This window comes from Vanrija pseudolonga, chromosome 1, assembly GCF_020906515.1.
Source record: "Vanrija pseudolonga chromosome 1, complete sequence".
NCBI classification, from domain to species: Eukaryota; Fungi; Basidiomycota; class Tremellomycetes; order Trichosporonales; family Trichosporonaceae; genus Vanrija; species Vanrija pseudolonga.
Genome location: NC_085849.1, coordinates 2,557,465 through 2,581,094, shown reverse-complemented (window position 1 = coordinate 2,581,094; position 23,630 = coordinate 2,557,465). Strand labels below are relative to the sequence as shown.

At 62.3% G+C, this 23,630-nt stretch overlaps 10 protein-coding genes across 11 annotated transcripts; 5 read left to right on the top strand and 5 right to left on the bottom strand.

Moving 5' to 3' along the window:
- Positions 1-192: 192 nt before the first annotated feature.
- LOC62_01G000982 (uncharacterized protein) lies at positions 193-1,313 on the bottom strand. Its single transcript, XM_062767450.1, has 3 exons — positions 1,185-1,313; positions 771-1,124; positions 193-714 (listed from the first exon to the last, which is right to left on the bottom strand). Exons 1-3 carry the CDS (start codon positions 1,200-1,202, stop codon positions 460-462), a joined length of 627 nt encoding a protein of 208 aa, XP_062623434.1. The 5' UTR covers positions 1,203-1,313; the 3' UTR covers positions 193-459.
- A 468-nt stretch (positions 1,314-1,781) lies between these two features.
- Positions 1,782-4,963, top strand: SPAC16C9.01c_3 (putative protein). The gene is made up of 9 exons (XM_062767449.1): positions 1,782-1,862; positions 1,928-2,001; positions 2,051-2,072; positions 2,126-2,318; positions 2,386-2,581; positions 2,642-2,709; positions 2,749-3,107; positions 3,144-3,291; positions 3,878-4,963. The coding sequence occupies exons 1-9, from the start codon at positions 1,829-1,831 to the stop codon at positions 4,908-4,910; spliced, it is 2,127 nt and encodes a 708-aa protein (XP_062623433.1). The 5' UTR covers positions 1,782-1,828; the 3' UTR covers positions 4,911-4,963.
- A 58-nt stretch (positions 4,964-5,021) lies between these two features.
- ncb2 (Negative cofactor 2 complex subunit beta) lies at positions 5,022-5,856 on the bottom strand. The gene is made up of 5 exons (XM_062767448.1): positions 5,731-5,856; positions 5,606-5,671; positions 5,457-5,551; positions 5,340-5,408; positions 5,022-5,198 (listed from the first exon to the last, which is right to left on the bottom strand). The coding sequence occupies exons 1-5, from the start codon at positions 5,804-5,806 to the stop codon at positions 5,088-5,090; spliced, it is 417 nt and encodes a 138-aa protein (XP_062623432.1). The 5' UTR covers positions 5,807-5,856; the 3' UTR covers positions 5,022-5,087.
- A 164-nt stretch (positions 5,857-6,020) lies between these two features.
- On the top strand, positions 6,021-7,130 carry Prp38 (Pre-mRNA-splicing factor 38; the record flags this gene model as incomplete). The annotated part of the gene is made up of 4 exons (XM_062767447.1): positions 6,021-6,210; positions 6,263-6,419; positions 6,481-6,596; positions 6,658-7,130. 4 exons carry the CDS (start codon positions 6,021-6,023, stop codon positions 7,128-7,130), a joined length of 936 nt encoding a protein of 311 aa, XP_062623431.1.
- Positions 7,131-7,233: 103 nt separating this feature from the next.
- On the bottom strand, positions 7,234-9,726 carry NSP1_2 (Nucleoporin NSP1; the record flags this gene model as incomplete). Its single annotated transcript, XM_062767446.1, has 3 exons — positions 7,234-9,593; positions 9,644-9,676; positions 9,723-9,726. The coding sequence occupies 3 exons, from the start codon at positions 9,724-9,726 to the stop codon at positions 7,234-7,236; spliced, it is 2,397 nt and encodes a 798-aa protein (XP_062623430.1).
- Positions 9,727-9,929: 203 nt separating this feature from the next.
- Positions 9,930-10,529, top strand: SmF (Small nuclear ribonucleoprotein F). Its single transcript, XM_062767445.1, has 5 exons — positions 9,930-9,982; positions 10,053-10,172; positions 10,220-10,284; positions 10,342-10,365; positions 10,411-10,529. Exons 1-5 carry the CDS (start codon positions 9,968-9,970, stop codon positions 10,424-10,426), a joined length of 240 nt encoding a protein of 79 aa, XP_062623429.1. The 5' UTR covers positions 9,930-9,967; the 3' UTR covers positions 10,427-10,529.
- A 270-nt stretch (positions 10,530-10,799) lies between these two features.
- rna1 (Ran GTPase-activating protein 1) lies at positions 10,800-12,368 on the bottom strand. The gene is made up of 4 exons (XM_062767444.1): positions 12,077-12,368; positions 11,207-12,038; positions 11,000-11,165; positions 10,800-10,951 (listed from the first exon to the last, which is right to left on the bottom strand). The coding sequence occupies exons 1-4, from the start codon at positions 12,272-12,274 to the stop codon at positions 10,909-10,911; spliced, it is 1,239 nt and encodes a 412-aa protein (XP_062623428.1). The 5' UTR covers positions 12,275-12,368; the 3' UTR covers positions 10,800-10,908.
- A 313-nt stretch (positions 12,369-12,681) lies between these two features.
- nfo (putative endonuclease 4) lies at positions 12,682-14,183 on the top strand (the record flags this gene model as incomplete). The annotated part of the gene is made up of 4 exons (XM_062767443.1): positions 12,682-13,222; positions 13,261-13,414; positions 13,455-13,569; positions 13,608-14,183. 4 exons carry the CDS (start codon positions 12,682-12,684, stop codon positions 14,181-14,183), a joined length of 1,386 nt encoding a protein of 461 aa, XP_062623427.1.
- A 3,290-nt stretch (positions 14,184-17,473) lies between these two features.
- On the top strand, positions 17,474-23,165 carry sudA (the record flags this gene model as incomplete). Of its 2 annotated transcripts, XM_062767441.1 has the most annotated exons (12): positions 17,474-17,620; positions 17,666-17,733; positions 17,781-17,839; positions 17,887-18,009; positions 18,062-18,240; positions 18,286-18,947; positions 18,985-19,402; positions 19,443-19,579; positions 19,626-20,409; positions 20,451-20,649; positions 20,695-21,245; positions 21,291-23,165. In XM_062767441.1, the coding sequence occupies 12 exons, from the start codon at positions 17,618-17,620 to the stop codon at positions 21,729-21,731; spliced, it is 3,624 nt and encodes a 1,207-aa protein (XP_062623426.1). The 2 variants fall into 2 exon arrangements, with proteins under 2 accessions (XP_062623426.1, XP_062623425.1); XM_062767442.1 differs by lacking the exons at positions 17,474-17,620; positions 17,666-17,733; positions 17,781-17,839; ... (6 more) ...; positions 20,451-20,649; positions 20,695-21,245 and having other exon boundaries at positions 22,315-22,731; positions 22,753-22,824.
- On the bottom strand, positions 21,906-23,087 carry URED (Urease accessory protein D; the record flags this gene model as incomplete). The annotated part of the gene is made up of 1 exon (XM_062767440.1): positions 21,906-23,087. One exon carries the CDS (start codon positions 23,085-23,087, stop codon positions 21,906-21,908), a length of 1,182 nt encoding a protein of 393 aa, XP_062623424.1.
- Positions 23,166-23,630: the final 465 nt, after the last annotated feature.

The following is a 23,630-nucleotide window of genomic DNA, read 5'->3' as shown; positions in this document are numbered from 1 at the left end:
GTGGTGACGACGATGCACGCCCGCGCCCGCGCTCCCGCTATCTGATAGCCTTTGTGACGTTTACTCGTCTAGCGAGGTGTCGGCCGACGAGAAAGTGACGACTAGATGACGCGAGTCGGAGCGGCCGACACCGGGTGGCGATGCTGGAATCAAGCAAGCGCACCAAGTGAGTGGCAGCTGCCACACGTGTCGCTCGCTTCAAGCGTACATGTCTATCTACAACAAGCCATGCGCACCATGCCAGCCAGATGCCAGATCAGTCCCTTCCGCTCCCGGAGGGCGCCCTGTTCTCCGTCCTTGGGCTTTGTAGCCCTCGGATTAAGGATGACAATTGGGTGGGATCATCATGTCTGGTTTGGCTGGCTGGGGTGGGGGTGGGTATGATCAGAGGGATATGAAAGTGCAGGGTATGTGTGGGATGCTGTCTACTGGAACGACGTGATGCTCACGCCTGCCGCGCTACTCGTCGTCGTCGCTCACGACGACGGGCTCAGGCTCGGCCTGTACCTCTGGCACTGCGGCAGCGTTGGGGTTATCCGGGTCGTCCTCGGCGTAAGTCTCGTTGGGGACCGGCGCGTCGAATGGGTCGGCCGGCGCTGGCGGGGTTGCGTGCCGCTGGCGCTCGAGGTAGTGCCGCAGATGGAGCGAGCGGGGGAGGGGGATGTGGTGGGGTCGGAGGGCTGGTGATGATGGTGACGGGGGGCGCTTTGATCCCTGGGCAGTTGTCAGCAAACCAAACAACGGCCAAGCGCCAGCTCGCTCCCACTCACAGCCATGACGGGCGGCACCTCGCCACCGTCCGGCGTCTCGAGCACGCCCTCGAGGTCGAGCTCGTCCCACACCAGGCCGTCGCGGTGCGCCGCGGAGAGGTGGTTCCCCGCCGCCGCGCGCACAGGCTGCGCGTGCCCCTGGCCCAGTGTCGTTGGCCTCCCGTATGGGTAGCTAGGGTGCACCTGGCTCGGGAGCGTCTCGTCGGCGTCGAGGCGCGGCGGCTCGAGATACGGGCTGAAGATTACGTTCTCGTCAAACCCCGGCATGACGGACCACCCGTGCTCTGGCGGGTCGTCGGTTAGCAGGGCGATGATGTGCGACTCGGTCGCGTGGAGGTGCGTGAAGCGCGCGTCCTGCGTCGGCGTGAGCTTTGTGATCATTGTGAGGAGGGTGGAGAGGTGACGGGAGCTTACAGTTATGCTGGTTGTCATTGTGTTGTCTTTTGTGTGTGTGTGCCAGCGCGCGAGGAGCGGCGACTGGCGTGTGGAGAACAAAGGCGAAGTTGGATGATGGATGCCAGTTGTTGTTTGGGCAGCGTGGGTGCGAGGAGTGGTGTCAGGGTAGGTGGGTGTAATCCTAAATGCATTAGCAAATTGTGCCCAGGGCTGCATTACAATGGTGGCATTCCACTTTGTAATTGATCCGGGGCTCCAGCGTCACCACAAATGAGAAGTTAACCTGTTGCATCAACGGCCATCATGCACTGCGCAAAGTGCCCGCCCGTTGGAATAGACGAGGCTCGATGCGCCGACACACTCCACGCTGCATGCATGCCTCACGACACTGTGCCCAGCGCGCCCAACAATGCCCCCCCGCCCCCCCTCAATCTAGTCCCCGTCGTCGTTGTCACCCACCCACCACCCCCGGGATCAAAAATGTCGAGTGGTGTTGTGTGGTGGAGGTGTTCCAGACAAAGGTGGGACAAGCCCGTCACCTTGGACGCCAAAGACACTATTATCCACCACGCAGGAGCGGGCGCCAGCAGCCCACAAACCTTTCACTTCTCATCTCTCAAGACGCTGCCGCTGCTTCAATCATTCACAATACACGCACGACAATGTCCTTGAAACGTGCTCGCGTAGCAACACTAGGTACGTAGAGGGGCTAGAGAGTTTATCACCGCGACCGCACCTTGCCCAAGCTCACCTGCCCCCAGAGGCCTTCATCATCGACACCTTCATCAGCGTGGACAAGGATGGCAAGGAGAAGCCACTCGACCAGCCAGATCAGGTAGGCTTGCTTGCCCCCCACAAGCCCGCGCTCTCACGCTGACGGCCAGATCGGCGGAGCTGGCACATATGGTGAGCCGCCCCGGCCCCCCGCGCCTAGCCCACCCACCACTAACCAACCCTAGCCATTGTCGGCGCCCGCATCTTCCTCCCACCATCCCGCCTGGGCATGATCGTCGACTACACGCCAGAAACACTGCCATCGCCCATGATCGCCACGCTCGAGGCCTTTGGCAAGGACATGTGGGCGTTCAGGCAGCGAAAGGACGGGCACGGCACGACGCGCGCCGTCAATCGTTATCGCGGCCAGGTGCGCGGGTGAGTTGGGCGGAGCCGGGCGCCGAGACATTCACAACAAGAGCTCACACGCCAACGCTGCGCCCAGGTTCGAGTACCTCACCCACCCATATCTCCTCTCGCCGCGCGACCTGCTCGACACGGAGTGGACCGCCCCGCTCCCGTCGTGGATCCACCTCGTGTCCTTCCCCGACCGCGCAGTACAGGCAATCGCCGAGATTGCAGCCATGAGCGCCGAGACGGAAGGTGGCTGGCACCCGGGGTTCCTTTGGGAGCCCGAGCCCGTAGGTCGGCTGGCCGCGTCGGCACACACACGTTCCAAAACTTACCCGCGACCCGCACAGCCGAGCTGCCTGCCTGAAAACCTCGCCTTCATCGCCAAGAAGATCGCCCACCATGTTGATGTCATCAGGTGAGAATGGCCGAAATGCCAGCAGCCATTGACCCACAGCCCGAACGACACGGAGGCAATAGCGCTGTATGGCATCGACCCTCCTTCCGAAGCTGAAAAGGAACTCGCACTCGAGTACTGCACGCGCCGACTGCTGGCCCTGCGGCCGCGAGTGGCCGCCGTGCTGCGTGCTGGTCCTTTGGGGTGCTGCTACGCGCTGGCCGAGGACTTGCCACATGATGTCCAGATTGACCCGCTCTCGCCACACCCGCCTCAGGTGCCAGTATACTGGGTACAGCCGTTCTGGATCAAGGGCATGACGGGGTGGGACAAGGCGGTCGTCGACCCGACCGGCGCGGGCAACGCCTTCATGGGAGGGCTCATGGCGGCGCTCGACGAGGGCAAGGACATGCACGAGGGTGGGTAGAGGAATGACCGGAAGGCTAACCCACCAGCGGTTATCTGGGCAACAGTTGCAGCCAGCTTTGTGATTGAGCAGCACGGCCTGCCATCAATGGTCAAGGTGCTCGGGCGGGAGGTGTGGAACGGCGACTACCCTTGGGAGCGTGTAGAGGCTCTGCAACGACGCATGGCCACCGGGTTGTAAGGGGATAGAGCTGAGCTGGGTCTGAAGAAGAAGAAGTCTACAATACATGTGCATTTATACCGCGAGCCGACACCTAGCATGTTAATACCAGTGGGCAGTGAGTGATGTTCGCGGCTGGCTGGTGGTGGTTGCCACTGTGGTGTCGTCACTGTTGCTTCGGCCCGTTCCGCTGCCACCAAATATTTCGGCTCTCTCGATTACCACCATTTTGACCCTTGCCATCGCACTTGTCAACACCACACTCGACCACCATGCTTCCAACAGCGCTTGAAGCGGGCATCGCCATCGGCAGGAGAAGAGCACCACGTGCGCTGCGGCAGTTCAGCACGACGGGGTACCTGCGGTCCGAGGGTTCATCCTCGTCGTCAGGACCATCCAGCTCGTCGGCGTCCTCCTCATTCTCGTCCTCGGCCCCTCAGCCCTCCCAACCCACCTACCCCTCGCCCTTTGCGCCCGCCACAGACTCGGCCACAGGCGCTGATACAGCGCGAGCCAAGCGCCTCGACCAGCTCTGGGACCGTGTCGTGCGCACGCCGTAAGCCTCTCCTCCCCATCCATCTGTTCCCACTAACGCCAGCGCAGTGCCGCCGTCGTGGGGATGCAAGACACGCCGACGCGCTCCATCCTCGAGCCGCGCGTCGACTACCCGCGCAAGCTGCGGGGCACGACGAACCGCGGGCACCGCGCGGCGGGGCAGACGCCGCACGAGGCGTCGCGCTTCAACGCCATCCTGAGCGGCATCCTCGACAAGCTGCACGCGACCGAGGCGTCGACGTCCGACTGGGCGTCGGGGTTCAATCGCGGGCGCGGGGACGCGCGCGGCGGCAGCGGCCTGCCTGCGCCGTTTGCTCAGCAGTCGCCGTCGTCGCTGCCGTTCGAGGCGCCGCAGTTCAAGCGGCGGGCAGAGGACGACGCGTCCCCCGAGCTCCTCGCCGCCGTCGACGAGGCGGTCGAGGAGCTGTCCCTGGTGTCTACCCCCGCCGAGGCGGTCGCATGGGCCGAGACCAACCTGTTCACCACGAGCACGGAAGACGGGCGCACGGCGTACCCCGCGATCTATGGGCGGATGTTTGCGCGCGTGCTCGCCGCGCTGCGGACGCGGCTGAACGCGCCGCACGTCGCGCTCGCGCTATTCGAGCACGCGCGCGCGCTCGGCCTCGAGAGCTATCTCGCCGGGTGCAACACGGCGGCGTACAACGAGCTGCTGGCGACAAGGTGGAACGCGTTCCGCGACCTGCAGGGCGTGTATGCGGGCGTGCGCGAGATGGAGGTGAACGCTGTCTTCTGGGACAAGAAGACGGCGGCGATTGTCGGCGGCGTCGTCGACGAGGTCGGGCGCGAAATCCTCGGCCGCAGGGGGAGCTCGCACCGCTGGGGAGACGACGCGTACGTCGCCCTCGCGCAGCTCGAGCAGCGTATCGCCGAGGACACGGTGCGCCAGGAGCGCATCTTCGACACCAAGCTCCAGGTCAAGCGCCGCGCTGCGGGCGAGCGGAGCGAGTGGCGCGGCGGTAGCGGCGGGCCGGGGTTCGGTCTCGCTGGCGGCAGCCTTGGTAGCGGGGGCGGCGGTCGTCACCGTTCCTCGCGCGACGAGGAGGCGGGCGACTGGGAGTAGGGCACGGCGTGCGCTAGCTAGCTACATACACATCTCTGCATTGCATTGGCGGGCGTGGGGAGGCAGAGGCCAGGACATGGCGACGGCGCGACCCCAGGCCTTCCACTCACGACGCTTCTCATCATGTGCATCTGCATCTATCGTACAACACTGCGCCCAGCGCCCAGCGCCTTGCGCCTACTCCGTTGCAGCTAGACGCGCCTGCGAGCTGGCGAATAGCTGCTCCTGCAGTCTCTGGAGCTCTTCGGGCGTCATGCCGTTCGTGTCGGGCTGGTTGCGCTGGCGGTCCTGCGGGCGGGCGTCAGTCTAGGTCGAGGCGTCGTCGAGGCCGCAAGCCGAGACGAGACGGTTGACACACAGCCACGCTGCCGTCGACGTCGTCGTCGTCGTCGTCGCGCCGGCGCCGCCCCCACCCCACCCCACACTCACCTTCTGGCTCTGCTTGAACTCGGAGTGGCTCTCGTCGACTTCTGTGAGGAAGCCCTCGAACCCGAGTTGCTGGGCGTGTCAGCCCACCATCCTCGACGGCCAGCGACCAGCACCCACCTTGAGCGCCTCGAGCACATGCTCTGGCGAAATAGTCTTCTTCGAGCTCTCCTCGCACACCGTGTTGCTCTGGGCCGAGATGAGCTTGATCCATTCTGCGGGGGAGTGTGTCAGCCATGCGTAACCAAAACCAGAGCCGGCACACCCACCAACGCAGCAGTCGACAATTATCTCCTTCGTGTCCTTGGAGCAGCTGAGGTCCTCTGGCAGCATCTCTGCGGGAGTGTTAGCGCTGGCGGACTGCCTGTGACTGCGTGGTGGTGCCGGTGCGCACCAGAAATCAGCTTGTACACCGTCGCCTTGGGCAGCGTGTGCTCGTCGTCGCCGCCGAAGCCTTCGCGGTCGGACATGTTGGCGTTTGTGGTGCGGTGGTTGCTGGTGCGGAGGAAGAAAGTGTGTTGTTGACAGTTGGGAGTCGGCGGAGCGAGTTTGGGTTTTTGTAGCCGCCGTCACAGGCGTCAGTGGCCACTCACTCGCTCACCGAAGAACATCAAACCTCCACCGCCAACTCTTTCATCACTTTCCTTCTCGCCTTCATCACTCGATTCGATTTCTCGGCGCACAATGGCCGCCGCGACGACACAGCGCGGCGTCAAGGCGCTGCATGGGAGCCATCCGCAGGTATGTTGTCGCCGCTACCCCGCTCTGGTGCCCACGCTGACCACACACCCCAACCAGAACCTCATCGAAAAGGTCATCCGCGAACGTATCTACGAGTCGACGTACTGGAAGGAGCACTGCTTCGCGACGAATGGTGCGGCGACAGCGACAGCGTGAGCTGAGGCCGATGCTGATACCCGCCCCAGCCGAGACCATCATCGACAAGGCCATCGCGCTCAAGGCCATCGGCGGCGTCCACGACCGCCAGACGCCAACAGAGTTCATGTGCCTCGTGCTCCGGCTGCTCCAGCTGCAGCCCGAGAAGGAGATCCTGATGGAGTATTTGCTCGCCGAGGAGTTCAAGTGGGTCGCACTGCACTGTGTCCTCAGCGCCGCTCGCTGACCCTCGCTCCCTCCCTCGCAGGTACCTCCGCGCCCTCGCAGTCATCTACATCCGCCTCGCGTTCCGCTCGATGGAGGTATACGAGATCCTCGAGCCGCTGATGCGTGACTATCGCAAGCTGCGGCATCGGCATGCAGGTGGGTCGGCTTGGCTTGCCGTTGTGACTACCTCGCCGTCGGTAGCTGACGCCCCGCGCAGGCGGCTACACCCTCACCACGTTCGACCAGTTTGTCGACGACCTGCTCACGCAGGAACGCGTGTGCGATATCATCCTGCCCCGCCTCACGAAGCGGAGCACGCTCGAGGAGGCCGAGGGGCTGCCGGTGCGCAAGTCGCTCTTGGACGAGGACCCGCGCGAGGAGGCTGCGGAGAGCGGTGGAGAGGGCGAGGAGGACGGGGAGGAGGGCGATACGCGCGGCAGGAAACGCGCACGCCTGTCGCGTACGCCAGACTCGCGCGACTCATCGCCTGATTTACGGAGGTCGCGCTCGCGTTCCCGCTCGAGCTCGGGATCCAGCCGCTCGCGCTTCGTGTCCCGCTCGCCGTCGCGCTCGGGCTCGGAGGATGGCGACGAGGGCGATACCCGCGCGCGCTACGTCTCGCGCAGCCCCAGTGTCTCGCCCGACCGTGTCATTGCCCCAGAGGGCGAGAGGATAGAAGGCGACGTGTAACCCATCCACACACACACACACTATTGTATCATCATAACGCAGTCATGCATAAAATCTCTACACTGCAACATCAAGGCTCTACCCTACTACCCCGGCATACTGCTTATCGCCTAGGTGCTCCGTACCCACTGCTGCCCTGGGGCTTGCCCATACGCGACTCGAGGTCATCAATCTTGGACGACAGCTTGGTCGTGTTGGCGTCAATTGAGTGGATTGTTCGCAACTGGGCGCCCAGAATGGACGACAGCTGGTTGATCGGGTCGGCAGGGAGCTGCTGCGCGGCATCGGCGGCAGTGGGCGCCGCAGAGGGCTGCTGAGGCACTGGCGCGATACCAGCAGCCGACAGCTTGTTCACCTCCTCGATCATCTGCGACAGGTTGCGCGACAGGTCGTCGAGCTGCTTGTTCAGGTCCTCGGCGAGACCATACGCCTTCTCGCGCTCCCGGTCAGCCGGCATCTTGGCAGCCAGCGGCTTGGTGTCCTTGTCGGTGAAGGCCTGGATCTCGCGCTCGTAGTGCGTGAGCAGGCCATCGAGCTGCTTCTGCTGGCTCTCGATGTAGCTCAGGTTCTTGTCGAGCGCTTCCTGGTTGGTCTGCACGTCGCGCACTTGGCGGTACAGCGTCGAAATCTGATTGCCGTTGCGAACCAGCACCTTGTCCCACTCGCGCACCTCGCCCGCCTGCTGCTCAAACTCCTTGACCTGGCTCTCGAGGTCGCGCGCCCAGCCCTCCACAATGTCGTCGAGCGACTTGCCACGAAGGATATTTGGTGTTGGCTCGGTGGGGCCAGTGGTGGTTGCAGTCGTGCCGGCAGCGGCGCCGACGGCCGGTGTGCCAGGCTTGGCCGCAGGGGTGGCAGAGCCACTGGCAGCCATGCTGATGGTGCCGGAGGGAGTAGCAGCGCCAGGGGTGGCCGCGGCAGCGGGCTTGCCGAACAGTCCAAGGCCACCAGCAGCAGGGGCAGCTGGTGTCGAGGTCGAAGCAGCGCCGTCAGCCGGCTTGGCCGCAGCGGCGCCGAGGAGGCTGAATCCAGCAGCCTTCGGGGCTTCACCAGCCTTCGGGGCCTCGGCGGGCTTCGCACCACCCAGTCCAGCGAAGAGGCCACCGGCAGCAGGGGCCGCGGGCGCGGCAGTCGAGGCGCCGGCAGCTGGGGCAGCCGCCGCAGCGGGCTTTCCAAAGCCGCCAAACAAGGATCCGGCGGCCGGAGCAGCTGGCGCGGCCGTTCCTGCTGGGGCAGCAGGCTTGGCGGCACCAAAGAGGGAGCCAGCAGCTGGGGCAGCTGATGATCCAGCAGCGGCCGGGGCAGGGGCAGCACCGAAGAGCGAGCCGGCAGGCTTGGCCGCCGCGTCACCAGCAGCGGGCGTCGCGGGCTTGGCACCGAAGAGGCTACCAGCGGCTGGGGCGGCGGCAGGCTCGGTAGGGGTCGCGGGCTTGGATCCAAAGAGGCTACCTGTGGCGGCGGGAGCAGCAGCGGCAGCAGGCGCCAACGCAGGCGAGGCGGGGTTGGAGCCACCAAAGAGGCTGCCGGCGGCAGAGGTGGTCGCGGGCTTGGCGGCGCCAAACAGGCTACCAGCAGCTGGGGCGGCGGGAGTGGTCGATGCCGCAGCAGGTGCTGAACCGAACAATCCACCAGCAGCTGGAGCAGCGGCAGGCGTAGTCGAGGCGCCTGCAGCCGGTGTCGAGCCAAACAGCGAACCAGCGGCCGGGGCAGCAGGAGCGGTGGCTGGCTTAGCGCCGAAGAGCGAGCCGGCAGCGGGGGCGGCGACAGGAGCGGCGGCGGCGGGCTTGGCGGCTCCAAACAGGCCACCTGCAGCGGGGGCGGTGGTCGGCGTGGTCGAGCCTGACGCGGCGGGCGCGCCGAACAGGCCCGAGCCGCCAGCTGCGGGCTTGGAGCCGCCGAACAGGCCGCCAGCGGCGGGGGGCGGGGCGGAGGGCGTCGTCGAGCCGGCGGCAGGCGCGCCGAATCCGCCGAACGCGGGCTTGGCGGGGGTCGTCGAGCCGCTGGCGGGTGCCGAGCCGAACAGGCCACCCGCGGCGGGGGCAGCGGCGGGGGCCGTGGAGCCCGAGCCCGAGCCACCAAAGGCGGAGAAGCCAGCGGGCTTCGCCGCGCCGCCGCCACCAAAGAGCGAGCCGCCGGCTGCGGGGGCAGCAGCGGCGGGCTGGCCGAAGAGGGAGCCGCCAGCAGCCGGCGTAGCGGCGGGAGCAGCGGACTGGCCGAAGAGGCCGGATGCGGGGGCAGCAGGGGCGGCGGGCGCAGCCTGGCCGAAGAGACCGCCCGAGGGCGCGGCGGCACCAGCGGGCTTCGCGCCGAAGAGAGAGCCGCCGGCAGCTGGAGCAGCGGAGGCCTGGCCGAAGAGCGAGCCTCCTGCGGCGGGCGCAGCGGCCGGCTGGCCGAAGAGACCGCCAGTGGGTGGGGTTGAAGCGCCGTTACCTGCCGCGCCGCCGCCGAAGAGCGAGCCGGCGGCTGTGAGGGTCAGTAGTGTCCTGGTTCTCGGTGTTGCAGGCAAGACGCACGCTTGTTGTTCTGGCCAAAGCCTGCGAACCCGGCTACGAGGTGGGTCAGTACGCTTCCAAGCGGCCGGCACAGACGTACACATTGTGGGTTGGTGGTGGTGGGAGAATGTAAACAGACAGCAGAACAAAGTTGAGTTGGGCAGTGATGTCGAGGAAGGTGGTTGTGGTGGGTGGCCATTGTTGAGTTTTTGGCCGCAGGCGCGCGGCGAATTGGCACGCCTAATTGGCAAAACGAAAAGTCACCGGCTAGGTGTCACCAACAACGCTTTCACTCGATGTTGTCCATCAGGTCGTTCGTCAGTCGACTTTCTCTCCATCCACAAAATGTCGGCCGTCACAGTGAGTAGGGCGTGCTCTGACGTCGGCAGACAGTCTGCAGGGCGTGTGCGCATACTGACCCCGCTTCCAGCCAGTCAACCCCCGCCCGTTCCTCCAGGACCTGACCGGCAAGACGGTCACGGTGCGGCTCAAGTGGGGTCTCGAGTACCGCGGCTTCCTCGTCTCGACCGACGGGTACTTCAACCTGCAGGTGGGTGAAGCTGTCTGCTCTGGGGTAGTCCAAGCTGACCCCCGCAGTTGACAGGTACCGAGGAGATTGAGAACGGCAAGTCGAACGGCCAGCTCGGCGAGGTCTTCATCCGGTGAGTCGCGGTCGCGTGTGGGGTTTGGCTGGTGGTGGTGCTGACGCGCGCGTGCAGGTGCAACAATGTGCTGTATATTCGGTGAGCTTGAGCATCGTGGTAATGCGAGTAAGCTGACGTTCGCAGCGAAGCGAAGGATTAAGACAACACGAGGGCTAGAAGACTGGACTGGACGAGCGCGCAGACGACCACGCGCAGTGTATATGACTGCACATCTCATGTCATGATATCCATGTGCTATGTTGCGGTGGGCTTGGTACTGACTCCTTGATCATCTGACGACCTTCGTGGCCGTGTGGCTAGCCGGCTTGGCCGCATGGTGGCGAAGGGTCGGACGGCTGGTGGTGGGGATGGCGAGGAGGATCGTCTTCGTGAACAATTCGCCTGGCACTGCTGGGCTTTGCTTTGCCTGCTCTCTGCTTACAAGAGTAGACAGCAGCTATCGTGACGGAACTTGATGCCTACCCTACGACCCACGATCCCAGCCCAGTCTCATCCCAACCCCACTCACTCAGCCCGATTAAAAGATCATAACATGCTGTGCTTCTGCCTATCTACATCTCGCCTGATCATGCACGACGCGGAAAATGCCTGGGTCGCGTGCCCAGATGAAAGGGGCGGTCATTACTTGTTGGTGATTTTGACGCCAGCAAGGACGTCGGCGAGGCTGGGTGGGATGTCAGTTGGGTCCAAACACGAGCCAACTTCTACTCACTCATCCGCGTCAGTGTCCGCCTTGAGCGCACCGCCGTCCGAAACGCCAGCGGCGACACCGTCGTCCTCCCCGGCCTGGGCCTCGGGCGTGTCCTCGGCCTCGGCCTCCTCTTCCTCCTCCTCCGACTCGTCCTCGTCGCCCGACTCGGGCTCCTCCATGTCGTCCACTACGGGGTCAGCGATGAACACACCCCACCACACAACTTACAGTCGTCAAGGGCATCCTCGTTGCCGTGGAGAGCGAGGGCCTTGCGCACCTCCTCGATGCACTCGTCATCAGGGTCGGCCTGGTTGCCGTTCAGCTCGAGCTCCTTGAGGTCCTTGAGGTGCTGCGAGATGGCGACGGCGAGGATCTCAAACGTGCGCTTGTCGAACTCGCCGTACTGGAGCTTGAGGCTCTCAAGCTTGGGGTTGGAGCCGTTCTGGAGCGCAGTAGCGAGCGCGATACCTCCGGCCTTGCCGAGCAGGCAGTCGGAGAGGTTGAGGGAGCGGAGGCCGGGCCACTGAGGGAGGACCTTGACGATCGCGCGGGTTCCCGAGCGCGTGGCAGTGTTGTCCTGGAGGTCGAGGATCTCAAGGTTGGGGTTCTTGGACAGTCCCTGGGCGATCTGCTCGATGCCCTCCATGCGGATACCGTTCTGGGGCATGCGGACCTCGACGAGGCCGCCGTGGGCGGCGAACGCAGCGGCCCAGTGAGGGGCCGAACCGTTCTCGAGACGCGAGCGGCCACAGACAACGACACGGAGAGCGCTCTTCAGGCCCTTGGCCTCGCCGTCCTTGGCGTTCTTGAGGAGGGCATCGGCGACAACAGTGCCGCCCCACACGCCGAGACCAGTGTTGTTGAGCTTGATGCCGTTGAAGTAGTGGTTCTGCGAGAGGAAGGGAACCATGGCGTCGGCGCAGCGGCCGCCGAACGCATTGTCCGAGAGGTCGAGGACGACAAGGTCCTTGTGGTCGATGAGGGCGTTGCAGAGCGCCGAGAGTGCCTGGGGGATCTCGGAGATGAGGCGGCCAGTGAAGATGTCGGCGAGGTCGACGATCTGAAGTGTCAGCGGGTCTGTCGCTGTATCATACCCACCTTCAGACCCTTCTTGTCCTTGAGGACCTCGGCAATGGCCTCACAGGCCTCAACACCCAGCGAGTTGCCACCAAAGTGGACCTCCTCGACATCGGCGAGTTCTGCGAGCTCGGTGAGGAAGGGCTCGAGGTCGGCCTTGGAGTTTGCCTTGATGTTCTTTCCGAGGATGGAGAAGACCTTGCCGTTGGGCGAGGACATTTTGATTGTGTCTATGATATGTCTAAGGGTGGTGAAGGAGAGTAGGAGGGAGAGATTGAGAGGTGCTCTGACTAAATTGTGTCCTCGAGTGGTCGGTGCGCTCGTCGTCGCTGTCGCCGCCGCCGCCAAAGGTGAACAACAAAGTTGGCACTGGGCTGGCTGGCTGACGGAATCAAATCAACACCACCACTCAAGCCACAGTGTCTGTGCCTGGCTGCAAGGTGGAGGTCGGTCAAATGACATGACTATCAAAATCACAAAACGCGTCGCCAAGTCAGACGCGACAAGTCGAGCAACGAGCACCACCCCATCTCCCACCCAACCCCCCATCCATTACAATTCAGTCGCTTACAAGACGGCTACTAGGCCATTCTCTCACCCTTCCTCTCCTCCGCCCCCTGACTGCCATGCCACCCCGCCGCGCAGCAGCCACAAAGGCGAGCGCGACGCTCAAGCGCGAGCGGTCGTCGAGCCTGTCTGACGCCGAGTCGGCCTCGCCTCCACCCAAGGCGGCCGCGAAGCGGTCCACGACCAAGGCGGCCACCAAGGCCACTCCCAAGTCCAAGGCCACCAAGTCCAAGGACGAAGACGAGGACGACGCCCCGGCCAAGAAGAAGCGCGCGCCAGCCAAGGCCAAGTGGCCGCCGCCCGGCCTCGAGCTCGAGTCGCACCCCCCGCGCGCAGGATACCCCGTCTACCAGTTCCCCACGCGCCCATCGGTCCCGAACGGCGGACTGCGCCCCGAGACGGCATACGAGCTGCCTCTCATGGTCGGCGCACACACTTCCATTGCCGGCGGCGTCGCTGGCGCCTTGCTGCGCGCGAACAAGGCCGGCGCGAACGGTGTCGCGCTGTTTATGAAGGGCGCGCGGCAGTGGAAGGCGAAGGACTTTGAGCCCGAGATTGTGGAGCGGTTCTTGGAGAATGTCAAGCCGAAGGACGAGGGAGGTGGGTGTCGGAACTTTGGGACGGCGTGCTGACATAAGGCATGGGATACGGCCCCGAGACCATCCTCGTGCACGGCAACTATCTCATCAACCTGGGGAACCCCGACAAGGCCAAGTGGGAGAACGCGTACGAGTGCTTCCGTGACGACATTGCGCGCTGCCACCAACTCGGCATCAAGCTGTACAACTGGCAGTGAGTGATTAGCGCCTCCACGGACCCCACTCACGCCCAGCCCTGGGAGCACCGTTGGCCAGTGCACAAAGGAGGAGAGCTACGCGCTCGTCGCGAAGGCTATCAACCGCGTGCACAAGGACGTGCCCGAGGTCATCACCGTCATCGAGAACATGGTGGGTCTCGTGGATCTCACCTTCAGCTGACCCGTTAGGCTAACGCCGGCTCCAACATCCTCGGCACGACATTCCACGACCTCGCGTCAATGATTGCCCTCGTGGACGACAAGTCGCGCGTCCGCGTGTGTCTCGACACGTGCCACCTCTTCGCGGCGGGCTACGACCTGCGCACGCCCGAAGCGTATGCCGAGACGATGCAAAAGTTCGCCGACGAGGTGGGTAACCACTACCTCGGCGGCGTGCACCTCAACGACTCGAAAGAGGTGCTCGGCGGCAACCGCGACCTGCACGAGAACATTGGTCTCGGCGAGATCGGGCTCGGCGGCTTCCGCGCGCTCATGCGCGACCCCCTCATGGCGGGCATCCCGCTCATCCTTGAGACGCCTAGCGGACCCGGCGGCGGCGGCGAGACGGGTGACCTGAGCGTGTGGACCAAGGAGATTGCGCTCCTGTATGAGATTCAGGGCGTGCCGGATGATGAGTGGGCTAAGAAGAGCGTCGAGATTGCGAAGCGCTGGAGAAAGGAGAGAGATACGTTGAACCCACCCAAGGATAAGAAGGGTCCCAAGAAGGGCAAGAAAAAGGCGGATAGCGACGAGGATGACGACTAGAGGTCACTGTATTCATGCTACCATACATTGTACGCTGCTATACATAGGCGTAGAGCCGTGACTGAGGGTTACCGAGGCATGTGCTGGTCCTGAGACTGAGGGTTAGTAGGTGGAGACGATACGGCGAACCTACCCAGGGCACATCATTCTTGCCATAAGGGCGTGGAGGGCGCTTGTGCGCCGCGATCGTGTCGGCGACGAGGGACGCGTTGGCGCGGGGAAGGGGGAAGACGATGCCGAGTTCGTAGTTGCTAATCTGGGTATGGGTGAGTACTGACATTCATAACAAACCCACGTTAAGAGTAGGCGGCTTGTTCTTGTAGTTCACAGTGCCCCAGGCAGACGGTGAGAAGTTGTGGCTCCCGACGTAGATCCAGCCACCACAGCTCGCCTTGTCGTCCTCGAGCTCGTCCGCCTTCCTCTTACCGCTCTTACTGGGCGAGAAGAGGGACGTGCTGGGCTCAAACACCCCGATGAGCATCTGTTATGTCAGCTTGATCTTGGTGACTCGGCTCACCTTAGTGTGCATAAGCACACCGCCGCGCTTCGAGTTGGCGTCGTGGAATAGCGAGGACGTCTTGTCATTGAACGACTTGCCGCTGAACATGGTTCCTCCACCATTACGCCCCAGGCGACTCGCGTCGACCGTGGCCAGCGTTGGGAAGATGACCTTGATGGGCGGCCAGGCCGCGGCTTTTGGCTGGCGAGAAATGTAGTCGAGGCTTTGTCCCGAAATGGTCTGGTAGAAGTTGTTCATCCAGTCGGTGCTGTAAGAGCCGAGTGAGGATCCCTACGCATTAGTATGTAGGCGTGAGCGTACACTCACCTGGTACTCTGCCACCAGTCTCTCGCCCTTGGGCGCCGTCCATCCCTCTTCAGCAACCACCTTTCCCAGGCGACAGCTTCCAAACTGAGCCATGTTGTCGAAGCCCTTGTACACTCCCGCAACGCTCATCACGACGCGCACCTGGACACGGCTCCAGTCGTACTTGCTCAGGTCTGCGAAACTCGCATCCGAGTGCTTGATGGGGATAACAGAACCGAATGGGTGGTTCTCAGCGAGGAACTTGAGGGCCTTTGGGATCTTGAGGTGCGCGAACAGCCACGCAAACTGTGCTGGGAAGTCGGGAAGATCCTTATCCTTGCCCTTCGCGCTGCCAGACGACTTGTTTGGAAGGAAGTCTTGGACAAAGACAGTCTGAGGGCGTCAGAACAGCGTCTCAACGGCATCGAGAAGCATTCTCGCAACTCACATTCTCAATCTGCTCCCAGTCATAGTCGACCATGTTGGCGGTCATGACAGCCACGCGCAGGCGACCAGTCTTGTAGAAGATCCAAGCAAACTTCATGTGCTCCGATCCCCGCTTGCCATCCATGTATGGATAGCTCATAACCGCACCAGACTCAGTGGGCTGCAGCTTGCCAGACTTTGACATCCGCTCGTTGTCATACCCGGGAGGCCTGCACACCTGCACGGTCGGGACGTCCTCGGGTGAAGGGAGGAACGTGGAAATCCACTCCTCATCCCAGACAAAGCTGGAAATTATGAGGAGCCTCATCTGCGAACGCTGGTCGTCAGCTGTCTGCTGGTCGCGCTCACTTACGTCTCCAAACACCTGCTGAGGAGAGAAGGTCCTTCCAGTGTTCGAGTTTCCGATCTTGAGGGCCACATGGCGGAGCTCCCCGTCCAGGAAGTACTGGCCTGCAGTGTCGCTTGGTGGAGACAAAGCGGTCTGAAGGGGGTGGTTTGGCATCCTTGTCGGTGCGCTTGACGAACCGGGGACACTTGTAGAGGCAGCGGGCTGCTGCTGGTGCGATGACGACGTTGGTGGGTTTGATGAAGGAGCGGTGGTGGCCTGGGTAGGTTTGGTGCTTGGGGCCGGTTTGCCCTCCTTGGCTGCCTGCCGTGCCAGTCGCTCCCTCTCCAACTGTGCGCGATCGACTAACAGTCCGCCAAGCTTCAAGCCCCCGCCGGCCGCTGCCGGCTCCACGGGAGTTGCGTCGCCAGAGGAGCCAGGCTTGGTAGACGACGAGGCAGAGGCCGATGATGGTTGGGCCGACACAGGCTCAACCTTTAAGCGCTTGGCGTCGCGTTCCCTCTGCTGCTTTTCTCTTGAAGCCTCTCTCTCGGCTTGGAACGCAGCGTTGGCGGCTTCGATGTCGACATCGTCTTCCTCTAGGATTTCATCCAACTCATCGGCCTCACTGGCTGGCGGAGGCTTCCCCTTCCCCTTCTCTGCATCGGCAAGCGATGCGGCTAGAGCTCTGTGTGGGTCAGCATACAGACCTCTCACCCAACCTACTCCTCAAGCATCTTCCTCTCCGCCTCGGGGGTCTCTTCTCGCTTCCTGTCCCTTGCCAAGGGCGTCGGGTTCTTTGACTCGGCCGTGGACAGTGCGATGGCAGCCTGGAGGTCCTCGTCGTCATCATCGTCAATGACGATTGGCGATGAAGAGTTTGAGCCTGCCCTACTTGCGCCTCGTGCGGCCTTATGCTCTTCGGCAGACAGAGCCAACGCCCTGGTAACTGTCAGCGGCGAAAGCTTCGCGAACACCCACCTAGCGAGTTCTTCATCCTCTGACATTGAACCTCTGGAAGACGCTCTTGAGGGGCCAGCTGATGGAGCGGCAGTCTTCCATGTCACCCATGCAGCCCTAGGAGTGTAAGTTGGATAAACTCCGTCGGGCTGGGAGCTACACACCTCCTCAGCTCAGCCTCGTCCGCCTGTTCGGGATCAATCTCTCCAAAGGTATCGCGCACGTATCGGTCAAACTCCTTGTTGCGCCCAGGGCGTGGGACAGGCCCCCTCTCGCCGGCACGCGAGCTTGATGTCTGAGCAGCACTACGGTGCGGTCAGTCGAGTCGAGGTGCTTTGGCAGGATACGTACTGCTGAAGCATTGCAGCGATGCGGAGGTCATCAGCGTCGTCGTCCATGGCTCGAATTGAGTATATGTAGGTATCTGGCTGACCAAGAGGGGATTGTTTGTTGTCAAAGGAAGGAGAAGTTGGACGAGAGCAAGAGTGTTGATGCAGAATCTCTCGTTGTTATTGTTGAGTATGACATCACCCACCTTGGGGTCCGACTAATGCCACCTTTTGGCTGAGATTAGAAAGTGTGTAAAGTCTCATTACAATAACACCGATACACAGTCAAAAATTTATCCGTACCCCCCACTCTGCGCCAAAGTGGGTGAGCGGGGTTGACTGCGTTTGTTGCCGCCCTGGGCTAGACGCGTCGTCCTAAGTACGCGTTCGTGTTTCCGTGACTGTCAATCAGAACTGAACCGCGCAACCTTCCTCCACCCCATTCGCACCTCTCTCAGCATTGTCAACAACCCCATCCAACCTCAACTACAAGCAAATCTCGATACTCAAACACACTCAGTGTCGTGAACCTTGACGAGAGAGCACGACGTGACAGGGCTGTGCTACAATGGTGAGCTCCTCCCCCCTCGCTGTCTGCCATGAGCTCACACCTCAGCACATCAAAACGATCACCATCCAGGGCTTCAAGTCCTATCGTGACCAAGTCGCCGTTGATCCATTCTCGTGTGTACTTCGGGCCATCCACTGCAGGTGTAGCTGACGCTGTATAGTCCAGGACACAACGTCGTTGTTGGTCGCAATGGGAGTGGAAAGTCCAACTTCTTCGCGGGTCAGTCACCTTCCCCCGCGCCAAGCCTCTTGTGCTCACGCCCACAGCCATCCGCTTCGTCCTCTCCGATGACTACCAGAACATGAACCGAGAGGAGCGTCAGCGCCTCCTTCACGAGGGAACGAGCACTACGACGACCCTGTCCGCCTACGTCGAGATTGTGTTCGACAGTGAGCAGCACCGGCTCATACCCTAGGTACCATGACTGACATCCACCTCCAGACAAAGATGGACGCTTCCCTACTTCCTTGGATGAGGTCCATCTGCGACGAACAATCGGTCTGAAGAAGGACGAGTACTCGCTGGATCGCAAGAGTGTCACCAAGGCTGAGGTCTTGAACCTCCTCGAGAGCGCTGGCTTCTCCCGAAGCAACCCCTACTACATTGTACCTCAAGGACGCGTAAGTTGCTCATCGTGACGTTGGGGAAAACTGACATGTGTCTAGATCACCCGACTCACCAACATGACCGATGAGGAGCGCCTGAACCTGCTCAAGGAAGTTGCTGGTACCAAGGTGTACGAGCAGAAGCGTGCCGAGTCGACCAAGATCATTGAGGACACGGACAGGAAGCGCGAGCATATTGAGTCGCTCCTCGCGACCATCCAGGAGCGTCTTGGCGAACTCGAATCCGAGAAGGAAGAGCTCAAGAAATACCAGAAGCTCGACAAGGACCGCCGCTCTCTCGAGTACACCATCAACCAGCGCGACCTCGACGAGGTTACCGCCGCACTGGACCAGCTTGAGGAGGACAAGAACCAGGAGATCCACGTCACCAACGAGCGACACAAAGAGTTCCGCGATCTGGAAGCCAAGACGCAGCATCTCGAGGAGGAGTTGACCAAGGCAAAGCACTCGCTTTCAACGGCTTCCATCTCGCTTCAGCAGTACGAGTCAGAGTTGGCCGACCTCGTCCAGGCCAAGACCGAAGTTGAATGTGTGATCGCCGACTTTGAAGCCGCTGGCGAGGCCGGAGAGACCCGGCGCTTGGAGCTCAAGGAGCAGTTTGAGGTTGTCGAGAAGAAGTTAGCAAAGGGTACCAAGCGCCTGGCTGAGGTCAAGGCTGAGCTGGAGACGCGTCTGGCTGAGGAGCGCCAGGCTAGGGAAGCGTGAGTGCGCCTTGTGAACTTCATGTTAACATTCCAGCCTTGAGGGCACTCAATCCCAACTCGAGGTCTTGTACGCCAAGCAGGGCCGAACTCGCCAGTTCAAGTCCAAGGCCGAGCGCGACAACTACCTCAACCAGGAAATTACCAACCTGAAGTCATACGAGAAGCACCTGCAGAAGACCATCGACAGCTTGAGGAGAGATCTGGACGGAGCCAAGGCTCAACTTGACGAAGTCGCTGCTAGGTCCGAGGCGCAGAATCGGGGTGAAGACGAGCGTCGTGACGCCTTAAAAGAGGCAAGCGAGAGCATCTCTAAGCTCAGGACAGACTTGGACACCATGCAAGAGAAGCGCAAGGAGCTCTGGCGCGAGGATGGAAAGCTCGCCCAGTCTGTCACCAACGCCAAGAGTGAGCTCGACAACGCTGAGCGATCGCTGCAAAGCACGATGGACAGGGTGAGTTCTGGTGACTGTGAGAATCGTGCTAACAGTGCAGGACACGAGCCATGGACTGCGCGCTGTCCGCACGATTGCAAAGCGACTCAACCTCGATGGCGTGTACGGAGCGCTGTACGAGTTGTTTGAGGTTTCAGACAGGTACAAGGCTGCGGTTGAGACTGTAGCAGGCACTAGGTGGGTTGAGGCAACCGCGTTGGGCAGCTCCCTGACAGACTTCCAGCCTCTTCCACGTTGTCGTTGACAATGACGAGACCGCGGACCGTCTGATCGAGTCTATGAACAAGGAGAAGAGTGGCCGTGTCACCTTCATGCCCCTCAACCGGCTGCGGAGTGTCAACGTTCAGTATCCCCAGTCCGATGACGCCGTTCCCTTGATCTCCAAGCTTCGCTTCGACCCTGCCTACCGAATGGCGTTTGAGCAGGTGTTTGGCCGGACCATTGTCTGCGAGGACCTCAAGGTTGCCGCTCAATACAGCCGCTCTCACGGACTCAACGCCGTGACCAACGATGGTGACCGTGTTGACAGGAAGGGCGCCCTGACTGGTGGTTACCACGACATTAAGAGGTCGCGTCTGGACGCTGTCCGCCACGCCAAGAAGTGGCGCGAACTCTACGAGAACGACTCGAAGCACTTTACCGAAGTGAAGGACGGCCTTACCCAGCTCGAGCAACAGATCACAGCGACGATGGGTGAGATTCAGCGTCTTGACGCCAAGCGCAAGTCTTTGCTCGAGGACCGCTCCCACCAGGCAAGGCAAGCGAACTGGACTCAGCGTGAGGAGGAGCAATCGCGCCAGCGTGTGTCGCGTCTGGACACTGCTCTGATTGATGCCGAGGGTGACCTGCGTGGCACAACTACCAAGCGCAGAGCTCTGGAGGAGGAAGTCAAGGCGCCTCTTCAGCAGCAACTCTCCCCGGCTGAGGTGCAGCAGTTGGAGACGTTGTCTCTTACTGTGGAGACGCAGAAGCAGGGACTCTTGGAGGCCACGCAAGCTAGGCAGAAGGTATGGGTTGGACTCCTGGAGTGGAAGCTAACGTGTGACAGGTTTCTTCCGAGCACAACACACTGGATATCGAGCTGAGCGAGAGTCTTCGTCGCAAGCGTGAGGAGATCCGTCGCAAGCTGGACGACCTTGACGACGCGAGCGGGACGGGTATCCTGCAGGCCGGCGAGATTGACCAGCGTAAGGCCGAGCTGCGCAACCTCACTCGCTCCCTCGAGCAGCTGTCGGAGCAGGTTAAGAGTGAGTTGTGCTGTTTAGTACCTGGGGGATTGCTAACGTAGTCAGCGACCGAGGAGGAGGTCGACGAGCTCAACGCCGAGATCTCGAACCGGGCAAGCCAGCTCGACGAGGTCACCAACCAGCAGCTCGAGGCCACCCGAGCGATCATGAAGGCGCAGAAGAACAGCGATCGCAGTCTGGCCAAGAAGCAGACCCTTCTAAGCCGTAAGGAGGAGTTTAGCAACTCGATTCGTGATCTTGGAGTGTTGCCTGAGGAGGCATTCACCAAGTTCACCAGCAAGTCTGCGTCTGAGCTGGCCCACCGATTGCAAAAGGTTCAGGACGGTTTGCGAAAGTACGCGCACGTCAACAAAAAGGCACTGGAGCAGTACAACAACTTTACCAAGCAGCGTGACGATCACCTGCAGCGACAGGAGGAACTCGACCGCTCTGCCGACTCGATCAACGAGCTTATCCGAACGCTGGACCAGCGCAAGGACGAGGCTATTGAGCGGACCTTCAGGCAAGTCGCCAACTACTTTGAGGAGGTCTTCCAGCAGCTTGTACCTGCGGGTCGTGGAGAGCTCGTCATTCAGAAGCGCGCCCCAGGTTACATTGTAAGTAGTGATGGTTTCCTTAGTGGCTGTGCTGACCCATTCTAGGACGACGAGACTGCCGAGTCTGGCCGTGGCCGCGACAAGAGCGAGATTGACAATTACACTGGCATCTCGATCCAGGTGTCGTTCAACTCGAAGCAGGACGAGGGTCAACGCATCAAGCAGCTGTCTGGTGGCCAAAAGTCACTAGTTGCACTGGCAACCGTCTTCGCCATCCAGAAGTGTGACCCCGCGCCCTTCTACCTGTTCGACGAGATTGACGCCAACCTCGACCCCCAGTACCGCACGGCTGTTGCCGCCATGATTCACTCGCTATCGCAGTCTGCGCAGTTCATCACGACTACCTTCCGACCGGAAATGCTCGTCCAGGCGGACAAGTTCTACGGTGTCTACTTTGACAAGCAAAAGGTGTCTACGATCCAGACGATTACGCGCGACGAGGCGTACCAGTTTATCGAGACTGCTGCAGAGTTGACGACGGCGTAGAGAGGGGTTGGCCAGTGTCGTGGATCCGGGTGCATTTAGTTCATGTCATGTTGTAGTAGCAGCGCCGCGATGCATGCGTGTGTGTGGGTATCGGTGTCGGTGGCTGGAGCAATTCTTCATTAATGTCGGTATGTTCGATTTGTCTTCAAGCTGGCTTCGAGCGATGCCGTTCGCCTAGATGCACCGGGGCCACAGTCCTTGGCCGACGAGCTCGTTCACGCCGCCAGCAGTGAGCGCGGCGCGGAGCCAGTCACGCACGTCCTCGACCTCGAGGCCGGCGACACGGATGATGCCGCCAGTGTCCGACAGAGACGAGTACGACCACAGGAGACCCGGGGGGCGGGGGAGCTGGAACTGGGACGTGCCGTCCACGACCTTGTCCATGTGTGCTCTGAGCTGGGCGAAGTGGGGGCCCTCGAGCAGGACCGTCGCGTAGACGTGGTACGGCGCGAGGCGGACCGCTGCAGGGCTGAGCCCAGAGCCGACATCCCCCGTGTCATGCGCCCTGTTGTCGAGCACCATGCGCTCCCGGGCGATGACCTCGTCGCCGACGACGATCTCGTTCGTGCTGGAGTAGTACGCCATGGCCCAGACCTCGTCGTCAGGGACACCTGCCGGCGCCTCTGCGCCCTCCGCCGCCGCGCCGTTGGCCGCCGCCGCTGCCGCCTTCTTCTGGAGGTCGCGCACGCCGCCAGGAGGGCCAGAGTGCATTGGGGCCGGCGCGCGCGCCCCGCGGCCCGAGTTGACCCAGTCCAGCACGAGGGCGCTCGCGCTCCCATCAGCGGGGAGCGTCACGCGCTGTGCCTGCGCGTACGAGGAGGCGCGGAACGGGCTGAGCGAGTCGGGCATGAGGAGCAAGAACGCGCCGGGCTCGAGCGCGATGTGCAGGCGCTGGCGGGTCGTCGGCGCTGGCCCGTCGCCGGCGCTGACGATCCGCGAGATCTGGTGCGACTTGGGCCGCATGCCCGGGCGGTGCTTGAACACCTTTGTCGAGCCCTGCGTGAGCAGCACGAGGCCGCAGCCGTCGTCGACCTTGACGTCCAGCTGCACCAAGTCGCCGGCGACCAGGCCGCCGCCGTACGCGAGCGAGTAGGCGAGTCGCACGTTCTGCGGCTGGGACGGGAGCGAGTTCGGCGTGAGCAGCTTGAGCGGGTACGCTGCGCGCTGGGTGCTGAAGTGCGCCCGCGGCGCATGCGAGAGGTGTAGATGGCCTGCGCCGGGGGGCGCGGCGCTCGGCGTGTCCGCCGCCGTGGTGGATGTGCTCGTTGCCGCTGCCGCGGCCGCCGCCTTGGCGGCTGCTAGAGGGGTGGCCGTCGCTGTCGCTGGGGACTCGGGGGGCGCCATCGTCGCTGTCATTGTCGTTGGGGTTGAGGTGGGTGGAGCAGAGTCAAGTGTGGGATCGTGGGACTCGATCGTGTGTGGTGACGGGTGCTGTGGTGCTGATGCTGGCCCGCCTCCACCGCAAACTCCCAGGCGGAGGGATATTCTTATCTCACGCCCAAATCCGATACGCTGGGCGCTGGGCGGCGCTCAGCGGAGGCCCCGAGTTTGCTCGCGTGGCCACAGTCACGTGCTGCGCGCTTCGCTTCCTTCGGCCTTCGGCTGGCTGGCTGCTTCCCTCCCAGGCACCCCCGTTGTAATTCCCGCCGCCGCCGGCCCAGACCCGTCGGTCCCCTTGTCGCACGTCTGGGTCGGTATTAGGACGCCATTAGCGGGACCAAAAATCTCACTTTCATTGCGCCACCCATGTTGTTATCCACCGGCCAGCTCGGCCGGACACCGCGCGGCGCGTCTTGACCGCCCGCCGCAAGTTGCGGACGCCGGGTGGCCAGGCCACTACCGCTGTCAGCAATATGGGGTCGTAGTACATGCTGCTGCGCGCAGTTCTGCGACCATGCA

What these genes read in the sequence shown, in the direction of transcription:
- ncb2 (XM_062767448.1), bottom strand. Translation starts at nt 5,806, where the DNA reads ATGTCCGACCGCGAAGGCTTCGGCGGCGACGACGAGCACACGCTGCCC. An exon ending in GGTGTACAAGCTGATTTCTG is followed by an intron (nt 5,672 to 5,730) that starts GTGCGCACCGGC and finishes ACACTCCCGCAG; the next exon opens with AGATGCTGCCAGAGGACCTC. An exon ending in AATTGTCGACTGCTGCGTTG is followed by an intron (nt 5,552 to 5,605) that starts GTGGGTGTGCCG and finishes ACTCCCCCGCAG; the next exon opens with AATGGATCAAGCTCATCTCG.
- SmF (XM_062767445.1), top strand. An exon ending in ACGGGTACTTCAACCTGCAG is followed by an intron (nt 10,173 to 10,219) that starts GTGGGTGAAGCT and finishes TGACCCCCGCAG; the next exon opens with TTGACAGGTACCGAGGAGAT. An exon ending in CTCGGCGAGGTCTTCATCCG is followed by an intron (nt 10,285 to 10,341) that starts GTGAGTCGCGGT and finishes GCGCGCGTGCAG; the next exon opens with GTGCAACAATGTGCTGTATA.
- LOC62_01G000982 (XM_062767450.1), bottom strand. An exon ending in AGGTGCCGCCCGTCATGGCT is followed by an intron (nt 715 to 770) that starts GTGAGTGGGAGC and finishes ACAACTGCCCAG; the next exon opens with GGATCAAAGCGCCCCCCGTC.
- SPAC16C9.01c_3 (XM_062767449.1), top strand. Translation starts at nt 1,829, where the DNA reads ATGTCCTTGAAACGTGCTCGCGTAGCAACACTAG. An exon ending in TGCTCGCGTAGCAACACTAG is followed by an intron (nt 1,863 to 1,927) that starts GTACGTAGAGGG and finishes ACCTGCCCCCAG; the next exon opens with AGGCCTTCATCATCGACACC. An exon ending in CACCATGTTGATGTCATCAG is followed by an intron (nt 2,710 to 2,748) that starts GTGAGAATGGCC and finishes ATTGACCCACAG; the next exon opens with CCCGAACGACACGGAGGCAA.
- rna1 (XM_062767444.1), bottom strand. Translation starts at nt 12,274, where the DNA reads ATGTCCTCGCCCAACGGCAAGGTCTTCTCCATCCTCGGAAAGAACATC. An exon ending in CGAGGATGCCCTTGACGACT is followed by an intron (nt 11,166 to 11,206) that starts GTAAGTTGTGTG and finishes CTGACCCCGTAG; the next exon opens with TGGACGACATGGAGGAGCCC. An exon ending in GCGGACACTGACGCGGATGA is followed by an intron (nt 10,952 to 10,999) that starts GTGAGTAGAAGT and finishes CATCCCACCCAG; the next exon opens with CCTCGCCGACGTCCTTGCTG.